This window comes from Scyliorhinus canicula, chromosome 12, assembly GCF_902713615.1.
Source record: "Scyliorhinus canicula chromosome 12, sScyCan1.1, whole genome shotgun sequence".
NCBI classification, from domain to species: domain Eukaryota; kingdom Metazoa; phylum Chordata; class Chondrichthyes; order Carcharhiniformes; family Scyliorhinidae; genus Scyliorhinus; species Scyliorhinus canicula.
The window spans coordinates 157,134,712-157,147,661 of record NC_052157.1 but is presented as its reverse complement, the minus strand read 5'-3'; the positions used below and the strand labels follow the sequence as shown (position 1 = coordinate 157,147,661).

The 12,950-nt window shown below is 43.1% G+C and overlaps 1 protein-coding gene across 11 annotated transcripts in view; it reads right to left on the bottom strand.

Annotated features, from left to right (window-relative positions):
• Window positions 1-12,950, bottom strand: part of LOC119975116 — a 142,386-nt gene that overhangs the window by 98,534 nt on the left and 30,902 nt on the right. For 10 of the 11 annotated variants that reach the window (XR_005462659.1, XR_005462658.1, XM_038814663.1 and 7 more), the window contains 5 exons: window positions 12,790-12,910; window positions 12,305-12,473; window positions 8,744-8,922; window positions 1,930-2,073; window positions 44-205 (listed from right to left, as the gene is read on the bottom strand). Coding sequence is in view for 9 of the 11 variants with exons in the window: in XM_038814663.1 (XP_038670591.1) it covers window positions 44-205; window positions 1,930-2,073; window positions 8,744-8,922; window positions 12,305-12,473; window positions 12,790-12,910 (775 nt within the window). In the remaining 2 variants the exon portion in view is untranslated. The remainder of the gene's footprint in view (window positions 1-43; window positions 206-1,929; window positions 2,074-8,743; window positions 8,923-12,304; window positions 12,474-12,789; window positions 12,911-12,950) is intronic. The other variant, XM_038814668.1, reaches the window with a different exon arrangement.

Genomic DNA, 12,950 nt, shown 5'->3' with positions numbered 1-12,950 from the left:
TTAAAGGTTTTTTTGGAAGACAAAAATGAATTTCTTTATTTACCTGTTTCAAACTGTGATGATCATCAGCTGCCATCAAGCACTCTTTCAGCAGAAGGAGGATGGCCAGGCAGAAATCCTCCATCACCTGAAGCTTCCAGTCTTGCATAAAGAGCTGGTCCCAGATCAACAACACCGCTGACAGGTCCAGGATGCTTACAAAACCCTGTGACACATATAGTTTAGTGACACCCAAAATAAATGACAGTGTCTTTCTCACCAATGCTATAGTGGGTAGCCTAACTACCCAATGTAAGGTGTGTAAAGAGATTCAAATCTGGAGTTGGCACATTTGTTTGCATGGGTAAAAGTAACAGGAGGAGGGCATTTAGTCCCTAAATTACACTTTTTGATATGATCATGGCTAATCGGCAACTAACTGCATATTCCCTCCTCAGCCCTATATCTCTTAACACCCTTGGATAACAAAAATATATTAGTCTCAATTTTTAAAGTCATTTGTGGAAGAACTTTCTAAATTTCAACCACCCTTTGATGACCAAGTATTTCCTAATTTCACTCCTGAGAGGTCTAAATTTTAGACTAAGCTCCCAAGTTCTTAATTACCCAAGCAAAATAAATAATTTATCTCTATTTACCCCATCTGTTCGCCATAATATCCTTAAAACTTTGATCAAGCCATCACATAGCCATCTAAATTCCAGGGAATACAATCAATCCTAGGGCAGAATTTTCCATTATTTGCACAGAGTGCTGGTTGAGGTGAGAAATCCGGAGTGCAGCTCACAGACTGTACAGCTGGCTTTTCTAGCATATTTTGCAGCACTCTATGCAGGCAAAATCTCCTGATGTAGACCATGCTGTTGGGGCCTAATAGAGCTGGTAATGCAGCTCCACAGAGATCAGGGCGCCCTTTGATCTGCAAAAAATATATATATGCCCCACCCCCCCCATGGACAAGGGCAACAACCCAACACGCATACAGGGCGACCCTCCCCCCATGAATAAGGGAAACCCCCCCCTAACATGAACAGCGGCAACCCACCTCCCCAGAGGGGCCCCCTGCCTGCTAGGGGGCAGCGTTGGGGGCAATACTTACTTACCTGTGCTTCCCCGGCAGATTCCTGGTTTCCGTTTTTGAAAAGCAGTTGTAAACCTCACTGATGCAACATCACATCGGCAAGGGGGGAATTCTAATGGGGGGGGGGTGGCTAGATATGGCAGGGAAGCCCACTAATTATATTAAAATGCATTGAAATTAGATTCCCACACTTTCTGATGGGAACATTGTTTCATCACCCGTGAGGGGCGGGAATACTCAGAAAATAAGATCTCGTCAGAGAGATTCTTGTTTTCTGAGTCTCATGAGATTTTGTGCCCATGTCACTGCTTGCTCTCGCGGTGAACATGGGCGCACATTCGTGGCACTAGTTTGTGTAATATCTCCTCGTAGTTTATACGCTTTGAATCCAGGTATCATTCTTCTAACCCTATGCCGCACTTCCTCCAAGACTAATAATACCCACCCCAAGGTTTGGTGCCTAGAACTGCTCACAATATTCTAAGTGTGCTCTAACTAGGGCTTTGTATAGCTGAAGCATGACTTCTACCCTCTCCCTGCACATCCCTTGTATTCTAGCCCGCTGAATATAAAGCCCAGAATTCCATGAGCCTTTTTGATTATTTTCTGTACCATTCACACATTCTAATCATCCATGTCCTTGGACCTACAAACCTACAAGTCTATTTGGACCAACACTCTAGCCAGCTTTTCACTTTTTAGAATGTTCTATCCCTTTTAGGTCCAAAGTGAATGTTCGGCGCCAGGTTCAGGGAGAAGGGCAAAACATTTTTTTAAATGCAAGACTTGCATTTAGATTGTGACTCAGGACATCCCAAATATTGTGCAATTCCCTTGACTGCACTTACCTCTCCCAGCCACTTCTTGAGAACTATTATTGGATTTTTCAGCAATTCTTTGCTGATGCGACGTAATTCTTCAGAGCCAAGCCTAACATTGTGCAATTCCTGAGCTGGTGTCTTCTCCTGAGCAACCTGCTCCAGCAGGAATTCCTGAATACAGAAAGATAATAAGATACATCAACGCAAGCTTAGACAGCATGGGATAGGAGGGCTCAGACACGAACACTGTTACCCAAAAGACCAGAACATGTGTGAGTGATTCGCAGGCCCTCCTGAGTAATAAGGGGCTGGTTTAGCTCACTCAGCTAAATCGCTGGCTTTTCAAGCAGGCCAGCAGCACGGTTCGTTTCCCGTACCAGCCTCCCCGGACAGGCACCGGAATGTGGCGACTAGGGGCTTTTCACAGTAACTTCATTGAAGCCTACTCGTGACAATAAGCGATTTTCATTTTTCATAACACTCACACCTGTCCTCCGCCTCAGGGAAGAACCCACTCATACCCGTCTTAGTTAAGTGCATTCGATGTACCACTCTAAATTGTATCAGGCTCAACCTAGCGTAGGAGGAGGTAAAGTTCACCCTGTGCAGGATCTCACACCACACCCTTCCCTCTAGCCCTAGGCCCAGTTCTAATTTCCACTTCCCCCTCACCCCTTCCAGTGATAGTTTCCCCATCTCCAGCAAACACTAATATATCGGAGATCTTCCCTTCCCCCATGCTCTTTCTTACATGCAATCTATACCGTGAAAAGGATCAAAATTTTTTCAACAGTTCCATAATTTCTCCCATACCTGTGAGAGAATCAGAAATGTACAACAAATCATCCGTGTAAAGGGACACTATGTTCCTCACCACCCTTTCAAAACCTTTCCTTTCCCCTGACAATCTAAGCGCAATGGCCAATGGTTCAATTGCTAGCATGAACAATAGAGGAGACAACGGGCATCCCCGTCTCGTGCCCTTGTGTAGTCGGAAATATCCTGAGCTCACAGTATTGGTCTGAACACTAGACATGGGGGCATTATATAGCAGTTTCACCCAGGAAATAAAAGTAGGACCAAACCCAAATTGGCCCAAGACCTTGAAGATGCAGCTCCATTTCACACGGTAAAAAGCCTTCTCTGCATCCATGGAGATGATCATCTCCAGTACCAGTTCCCCACAAAGGGCGACATGACCACATTTAAAAGTCTCCTGATGTTGGACGACAACTGTAAGCCCCTGACAAACCCTGTCTGGTCCTCAGAGATCACTTCTGGTAGGCACACCTCCAAACGCCAGAACCTTAGCTAGTATTTTCGCGTCAGTGATTAATAGCGAAATAGGCCTATAAGACCCACACTCAAGGGATCTTTGTCCTTTTTCAGGATTAGAGAAATCAAGGCCTGCATCAGCTTGGCCGGCAGCACCCCTATCAGCACAGAGTTGTTGAACATTCCCAGTAAGTGCGGCACCAACAAGGCCACGAACGGTTTGTAAAATTCGACCTCAAAACCTTCCAGCCCCGGTGCTTTCCCCGATTGCATGGAACCAAAACAGTCTATAACTTCCTCCAACCCCAATGGTGCCTCCAGCCCTCCCTCTTCACCCTTTCTACCACTGGGAAGTCCAATTTGCCCAGAAATCGCTCCATCTCCCAGCCATCCTCCGGTGGTTCAGACCTGTATAACCTCAGATAAAAAACCTCAAAAGCTCCATTAACCTTATCCAGAGCAGTAACCAGCTCTCCCCCTCATCTTTAATCGGAGCTATTTAGCATGTGGCTGCCTGCCGTCTCAATTGATGAGCCAACAATCAACTGACTTTATCCTCGTCATCATAAAATGTCTCTCGCAAACAGTGAGGCTGGCGCACCACATTCCCCATCGATTCAAGCTCAAACATCATTTGTGGCCTCTTTCTCTCTGCCAACAACTCTGCCGTAGGGGCCGTGAAGTACTGCCCAACCAACTCCAAGATTAAGTCTACCAACCTCTGCCTTTCAGCCCTGCCAGCCTTAACCATGTGCGCCTTGTACAATATTATTTCTCCTCTGGTCACTGCCTTCAACGCTTCCCAGAATGTGGAAGGTGAGACCTCCCCATTCTGGTTGGAATCTATGTAATTCCCAATGGCCGAATCCACCCTTTCACAAAACCCTCATCTGCTGTTAGACATTTTAGTTGCTGTGGTATGAAGAGTTAAAAGTTCTGTTCCTTTTTCACCAACACACCTTTATTTAATTCCAACAGATTCTGCAAAAAACTCTAACTACACATCACCTGACACAGAGGCCATCTGAAGCCCCTTTACATATCAATTATTGGATAGTTAACATAAATTAGACAACTAATTGCAATGACTCTTAACCCATTACTTAACATCTGCCAGGAGTGATGTGTCCAACCTCCATGGTGGGTGCTGTGCTCGGCCGTCTCTAATCGCATATCCACAAAGCGTGGAGCATAGTCCAATATTACTATCACCAAGTACCCAGCTCCAACCACCTCCGGGAATAACGCCTTTCCCATAGAAACAAAACTATTCTGCAGTAGACCCAGTGCAGGTGAGAAAAGTAGGAAAACTCACTCTTCCTTGGGTGACTAATCTCCATGGACCTATCCCCCCCCCCCCCCCCCCCCCCCCCCCCCAATCTGTTCCATGAACACAGCCAACTCTCTTGCCATCCCAGAAGTAACCAGAGACCTGGGACTTGACCTGTCTATCCTCTGGTCTAATACACAAGTGAAATCTCCCCCCATAATCAGCTGGTGTGAGTCCAGATGGCTGCCAAAACCCTTTTGATAAAATCTGCGTCATTCCCAATTTGGTGTTTAAATGTTCACATAAATACACTGGTGCACCTGGCAGCATCCAGCTCACCATAATATATGCCCCCCACCTCCAACCACCATTAAACCTGCCGCCGGTCTGGCAGCATCTGTGGAAAGATGTGAGAACTGTGAGAACTGGGACTGTTAGAAATGAAATTGCTTGTGAAGAAGTAAATGGGGAGGGGGAGAAAGAGTGAGAAGGAGAAGAACAACAAGATCTCTGACTGCTTATGAGTGCAGGAGAAATTAAATTCCAAAAGGTTTCATGGTGCAAGGCCAAAGGGAGTGGTAATGGGACAGGTTAACAAACAAAAGTGTGTCCAGACGAGGTGAGAATGGCAGGATTCTCAATAGCTGCTGTCCGGATAGGAAATAAAAGGGAAACAAGAGAGGGGAAAAACAGCAACAAAAAATTAAACAAAATGTGCAGAGAGGTTATTTTGTAAAAATGTTTTTAACAGTACCCAACTCTTCTTTCCCAACTAAGGGCCAATTTAGCATGGCCAATCCACCTACCGTATACATCTTTGGGTTGTGGGGATGAGACCCACACAGAGACAGAGAGAATGTGCAAACTCCACACGTACAGTGATCCGGGACCGGGATCGAACTTGGGTCCTCGGTGCTATGAAGCAGCAGTGCTAGCCACTGTGCCATTGTGCCGCCCGTGCAGTGGTTTAGCACAGTGGGCTAAACAACTGGTTTGTAATGCAGAACAAAATGTCAGAAGCGCGAGATCAATTCCCGTACCAGCCTCCCCGAACGGGCACCAGAATGTGGCGACTAGGGGCTTTTCACAGTAACTTCATTGAAGCCTACTTGTGACAGTAAGCGATTATTATTATTAAGTTATGATAGGACTTTAAATTATTGAACTCAATGTTGAGTCCAGAAATGTTTTCCCAGTTTTGATGAAAGATCACTCTGTTTGTTTTCTCTCTCCACAGATGCAATTAGACCCGAGTATTTTCAGCACTCTCTTTTTATTTTTAGATCTGATGTAAGTCACGAAGTGACATAAAGACAAAAGAGGGAATTTATGCGTGGAGTCAGAGGAAATGAGTGAGCTTCTTAATGAGTACTTTGCATTGGTATTCACCAAGGAGAGGGACATGATGGATGTTGAGGCTAGGGATGGATGTTTAAATACTCTAGGTCATGTCGGCATAAGGAAGGGGGAGGTTTTGGGTATTCTAAAAGGCATTAAGGTGGACAAGTCCCCAGGACCGGATGGGATCTATCCCAGGTTACTGAGGGAAGGGAGGGATGAAATAGCTGGAGCCTTAACAGATATCTTTGCAGCATCCTTGAGCACCGGTGAGGTCCCGGAGGACTTGAGAATTGCTAATGTTGTCCCTTTGTTTAAGAAGGGTAGCAGGGATAATCCAGGGAATTATAGACCTGTGAGCTTGACGTCAGTGGTAGGCAAACTGTTGGAGAAGATACTGAGGGATAGGATCTATTCACATTTGGAAGAAAATAGACTTATCAGTGATAGGCAGCATGGTTTTGTGCAGGGAAGGTCATGTCTTACAAACCTAACAGAATTATTTGAGGAAGTGACAAAGTTAATTGATGAGGGAAGGGCTGTAGATGTCATATACATGGCATTTGATAAAGTTTCCCATGGCAGGTTGATGGAAAAAGTGAAGTTGTATGGGGTTCAGGGTGTACTAGCTAGATGGCTAAAGAACTGGCTGGGCAACAGGAGACAGAGAGTAGTGGTGGAAGGGAGTGTCTCAAAATGGAGAAAGGTGACTAGTGGTGTTCCACAGGGATCCGTGCTCGGACCACTGTTGTTTGTGATATACATAAATGATCTGGACGAAGGTATAAGTGGTCTGATGAGCAAGTTTGCAGATGATACTAAGATTGGTGGAGTTGCAGATAGCGAGGCGGACTGTCAGAGAAAAAGCAAAATATAGATAGATTGGAGAGTTGGGCAGAGAAATGGCAGATAGAGTTCAATCCAGGCAAATGCGAGGTGATGCATTTTCGAAGATCTAACTCAAGAGCAGACTATATGGTCAATGGAAGAGTCCTGGGGAAAATTGATGTACAGAGAGATCTGGGAGTTCAGGTCCATTGTACTCTGAAGGTGGCAACGCAGGTCGATAGGGTAGTCAAGAAGGCATACAGATTGCTTGCCTTCATCGGACGGGGTATTGAGTACAGGAGTCGGCAGGTTGTGGATACTTTAGAGAGGGTGCAGAGGAGGTTCACCAGGATGTTGCCTGGTATGAAGGGTGCTAGCTATGAAGAAAGGGTGAGTAGATTAGGATTGTTTTCATTGGAAAGACGGAGGTTGAGGGGAGACCTGATTGAGGTCTACAAAATTATGAGAGGTATGGACAGGGTGGATAGCAACAAGCTTTTTCCAAGAGTGGGGGTGTCAATTACAAGGGTCACGATTTTAAGGTGAGAGGGGAAAAGTTTAAGGGAGATGTGCGTGGAAAGTTTTTTACGCAGAGGGTGATGGGTGCCTGGAATGTTTTCCAGCGGAGGTGGTAGAGGCGGGCACGATAGCATCATTTAAGATGCATCTGGACAGATATATGAACGGGTGGGGAACAGAGAGAAGTAGGCCTTGGAAAATAGGCAACAGGGTTAGATAAAGGATCTGGATCGGCACAGGCTGGGAGGGCCGAAGGGCCTGTTCCTGTGCTGTAATTTTCTTTGTTTTTATAACTACTCTGAATGCTCAGCTGGAAGACACAAATTCTGCTGGAGCGAGACTTCAATTCACACTAAATTGAAGGAGAGAATTCTATCAACTATAAATGCAAATGATTGTTTTTGTTGAACCAATTATTACAGGTTTTAATGTCTAAAGCCATTTCTTCACAGTAGTTCAGTCAGTAAAAATCAAGCCACAGTCCTCAGACATGATTTACTTCCCACCACATGCAAACAACTAAATAAAAAATGACCCCACTAGTCAGGCATTTGAGACTTTAACAATAAACGGCAAACTCAAGACAAACAACTTGTAATCAATAAAAGTCATGCAGTGGCCAAATCTCTGGCTGTGTAATCAGTGTATGGGTTGGATGCCACTGGATGGCATGTATTGATTGCAAGCTGTTTGTATTGAATTTGCCATTCAGTTGTGAAGACTGCTAAATACCTGAGTAGTGAGGTGATTTTTCATTTTGTTGCTTCCATGTTGCTAGAGCACCGCTTGCCCTTTTGCATTAATTTCCGGAAAACACTTAATCAAAAAATAGAAAATATTGTTGTAATAGTTTGCTATGACCTGAACATTTAACCAATGTATTAACAAATGAACTGCTATCCATGTCCCTTGAAAGTTCAGTTGGTAAAGCCAGTGTGAAACCAAAAGAGGATGATATGTGGCTAATTTATGGTTTGTACTGAATTAGCTGATCTCAATTAGAATGTCGGTAGCTTGGTGCTTTGGACGAGGGAGGAAATAAATCAGCCAAGGCTCTTTATCCTGATGGATGTCTAGTAATCATTACAGGAAAGGGTATGTGTGGACACTGGGTGAGAACAGGACTGGCCTCAGCTGTGATGTTCTTATTGGAACAAAGGAATATTGGTTGATGGAAACTGGAACAGTCGATTCCAGCCTGTTCTGCCATTCACTTAGATCATGGCTGATCTGTAACTTCATCCACCCTTACCTAGCAATCTCAGTTTTGAAATTTTCAATTGACTTTCAGTTTCAGAGAGATCTGTAGATTTCCACTACACTTTGTTCTAAGAAATGCTTCCTGACATCACCACTGAACAGTCTGGCTTCAATTTTAAGGTTAGGCTCCTTCTTCCGGAAGTCATCACACCCGATTTATGACACTTCAGATTTTCTGACAATTAATTAGAAATGTGATTGACAGACATACAGATATTGGTGTTTGATTCCTTCCAGAGAGGTCCATACTTGGAACCTTATATTGTATGGTAGAAAGTTAATAGTTTTCAAACCTATTTTCTGACAGAGACGCATTTGTTTCCAAAGTTTTAGGCTTCAATGACCTCTCACCTTGGGGTCAATTGAAGTGTTGTTTGCGAAATAGGAATGAAGGTGGGTGAAGAACTCTGGGTCTTCTTTTTGCAGACGTTTCATGACTTGCTTTGCCATTCCAAAAATTTCTGGCCAAGTTGGGAACAGATTGTGAATGAGCAGATGCAGGTACATTGCCAGTTCATATGGATGTTCAGCTTTTCCAAAGGAAACAAGAATAAATAATATAAAAAAAGAGACTGTATCACACAATAGATTTTAAAGGATTCAATCTCTTGTTGATAGCAATTTTTTGTTTGAGTCTGTGGAAAGAGGAACATAGTTAACGTTGAGTCCATATGACTGAAGAAGAATGATACGGACTCAAAATGTTAGTTCTTTCTCTCTCTCTACAGATGCTACCAGTTCTGAGATTTTCCTACATTTTCTATACTTATTTCAGATTTCCAGCATCTGCAGTAATTTACTTTTATTTTGCTCATCTCTATTTTGATTCTACTGGTTCATTGCTGCTCTGAAACTTCTTCCCTTCATTCTTCCTCTGCTATATGATCTTTCCTCTTCCTGTAGGCAGTGTGCTGAAAATCAGTCTTCTGCTCCAACTCAATCTATATCGGGACTTCAAAGTTAGAGCATGAAATAGTTTACCTCCCTCTACATTCTGTAAGCTTTTAATACCAATTCCTTGGTATCAACTAATCGTTTCTTCTTTTTCACTTTTTGCAACCTCAGTCCTTTTCTGCCCCCTGATTGATTATAAGGAATCTATTTGCTTTGTAATAAAATGTATTGGCATTGGAATAATGTCTTTAAAGTGGAATTTGCAAACCAATGATGTGCATTGTTTCACGCAGTCTGTGTTGAACAAATCTGCAGAATGCTCCGGATGCAGAGGAACAGGAATAGACCATTCAGCCCATTGAACCTGTGCTGCCATTTAATACAATCATAGAATATAGAACATAGAACAGTACAGCACAGAACAGGCCCTTCGGCCCTCGATGTTGTGCCGAGCAATAATCACCCTACTCAAACCCACGTATCCACCCTATACCCGTAACCCAACAACCCCCCCTTAACCTTACTTTTTAGGACACTACGGGCAATTTAGCATGGCCAATCCACCTAACCCGCACATCTTTGGACGGTGGGAGGAAACCGGAGCACCCGGAGGAAACCCACGCACACACGGGGAGGACGTGCAGACTCCACACAGACAGTGACCCAGCCGGGAATCGAACCTGGGACCCTGCAGCTGTGAAGCATTTATGCTAACCACCATGCTACTGTGCTGCCCGTGATTATTTCTTTGCATGTATTAATCAAGTTTAAAGTAGTCAGCCAATCCTTGTAAGTAAATTAGAAAAATATATGGAATTACATATGGCAGAACTCCTATCCATTACACTCTGCTCATGAACACTTTGGTGCATTGTCGATCATATTCTCAGTTGTCTTTAAAACCTGCAGCAGTTCTGGTACTGTGCTCATCTAAACAATCATATGGCCTTGCACCAATATGTTCATGGCTATCCATTTTCTTTTCAGATTACTTTATCTGTGCTGTAGTCGACATTTTATCATCTGACTTTTTTCCATTGTAGTAATTCAGGAATTCAATGTAGTCTATCCTCTCCTTATTTCTGTATCAACTTGCTATCAATGAGCTCCCAGGAATCATCATTCAAACCTATCTATTCTTTTGCTAATGATTTCACTCCACATCTATTAAATTCCTTCAACTGCACACTTACTTTGCTGTAAACCACCCACCTCTATCAATGCAAAGGGTGAGTCACAATGTCCTGATCTCCTTTGTGCCTATCAATGGGACAACAAAAGTGTTGTTTCTTTCAATTCTAGAAGACAAATTCTTCATATGACCCATGTCTAACCAGTTATTTACATCCACTTACCTGTGATAGCTCCACTCTTAGTCTTTCTACTAGAATATAGGAACAGGATTCAGTCATTTAGTCCTCATATTCTTCTGCCAATCAATTAGATCATGGATGATCAATATCTCAACTCAATTTACTTGTATTTTCTTCATATCCCTTGAAGCTTATACCTATCAAATGAAGCAACACACTATTTTCTGCCCTCTCCTCACTATTCGCTCTGAACTGAATTAAATTTTCAATGTTCCTCCATTATTAAAGCTGACTAAAAGTAGTTTCCTCTTTCAAGCAAACATTTCTTTCAACGTAAACAATTTTTAATTTTCTACAAACCCAAGTCCTGAATATTGTTCCAATAACTGAAGAGGCTTTGAAACACATTTCCCACACTCTAGGCTGAATTTAGTATCTGTGGCAGTGACCCTGTCCACTTATCCTCGTCCAGCTGGCTATCATGTGTCTTAATAACAGAATTCCACCTCCAAAGGCTGGCAGCTCTTCAGTTCTAGCAGCGCCACCGGAGGCGCTGGGCAATACTGAGACTACAAGCCCCAGAAGACAAGTGAGTTGGCCTTCCCAACTGATCAGAGAGGGGGTGGACATTGTGGAGGGCTCTTCCAGCAGAAGTTGCCTTTGCCATTGAGCGGGCCTTCCTAGGGCCACAGGGTGCCCTCCTGACCCCACAGGGAGGCCACCACTTAAGTACCTCCCTTGTCCTCTCAGTGGGAAGGCTGCCCTTGACTTTCCCCATCCTTGACTTAATAGTGAGGGTCAGCCTTTCTATCCCATGCCTTCCCACCATATTATACAGTGCTCCTGCCTTCCAGCCTGTTCCCAGATAGGAGGGTATATTTTGCCCCAAATCTGCTGCCAATTAATCCATCTTGCCTTTAACTTCTTACCTCCCTGTCGTTCTCTTTCTCCATCTTATTTATATAACATAGAACATACAGTGCAGGAGGCCATTCGCACAGATAGTGACCCAGCGGCGAATCGAACCCGAGACCCTGGCGCTTGAAGTCACAGTGCTATCCACTTGTGCTACCGTGCTGCCCAAGGTAAATGGTCAATGGTTTTCTGAACTTTCCTCTTTCCTTCTAAGCTGCAAAAAACTTTTTTCCTATATGTCTTTCTCCTCCTGTGTTGAAATCAAAGCTCTATAATCTTTGGACAAGCAACATAGTTTTAAAATACTCTTTTTAACCTCCTCTTGTAACATTTGGATCCTTCCATGGTCATCTTTTGCTATCTAATACCTCACCTAAATTACCATCCTTCATGGATTTGCCTAGACAGTGAATCATTAATGGGAGACATTGCAACAAACCATCACTCAAAATCTATACATTTCATCAAGAGTCACTATATATCATTGAGTAGCTCTAACGTTAGCTGACATTTCTCTCTCTAATCCTATTGCAAAGTGCTTACTGCCACACAAGCTGAGGGCAAACCTGGGGTCACAAGTGTATGTTGCTCTTAAGTTTTTTTTAATGTTCTGTTCCAAATGTTAAAGGAATTTGAATGATTTGAAAAGTTAGTATACAATGTCTATTAATTCAACATCCCTTCTGTTTGACTAAGTTACACATTGTATTCATCAATTGAAACATTGTGGATCTTTGATAATCTAACTTTAAATGTCTTCCCACTGTCGTACAACTTTTCTGTTACTCACCCTTAGCTGATGAATGTTTGAAAGCAATCTGGAGAGGAAAGAGCCAGTAGATTAGGTATGGTTCATATGTTCCATCATAAACGTATAAAACATTGAGTGTTTTACTAGCCTCCAGAATCATCTGCTCGTTTGTGGCATATGGTTGCATACAGGGTGTCTTCTCAAATGTCTGTGTGGATGAAAAGATGCCCATATGATCAACTGAGGATAAGCTTGTAGTCTAAGATTGATTTTCAGAGACTTGTGTATAAGATAGTTTCTATTCATTCTAATGTATGATCAACTCCTAATTGGAAGGAATATTTGCATTTAAAGGTTCATGATTCAACAGTGAGCATTTTTGTGGCATGGAGCATTGCCCACTGGAAGCTGGACTGAGATTGATCCAACATTCAAGACCCTGACATAGAGATATGATTTTCATCCCAGTCTGCTAAAGGATATTAAAATAACTAAGATTCAAAAATAAAATGTACATATCTCACCTCAACTACAGCATTTTCCACCAGTCCAGAAATAGGTGACCGTGTTGCACTTCTCAGTTTCAGTTCGGCCACTCTGTGTGCAACTATCTGCCCAAATCGCTCCCTGATAGTTTTCTCAACACTTTGGAGAAAAGAAAAATCATTAATGAGTACAGTCATCA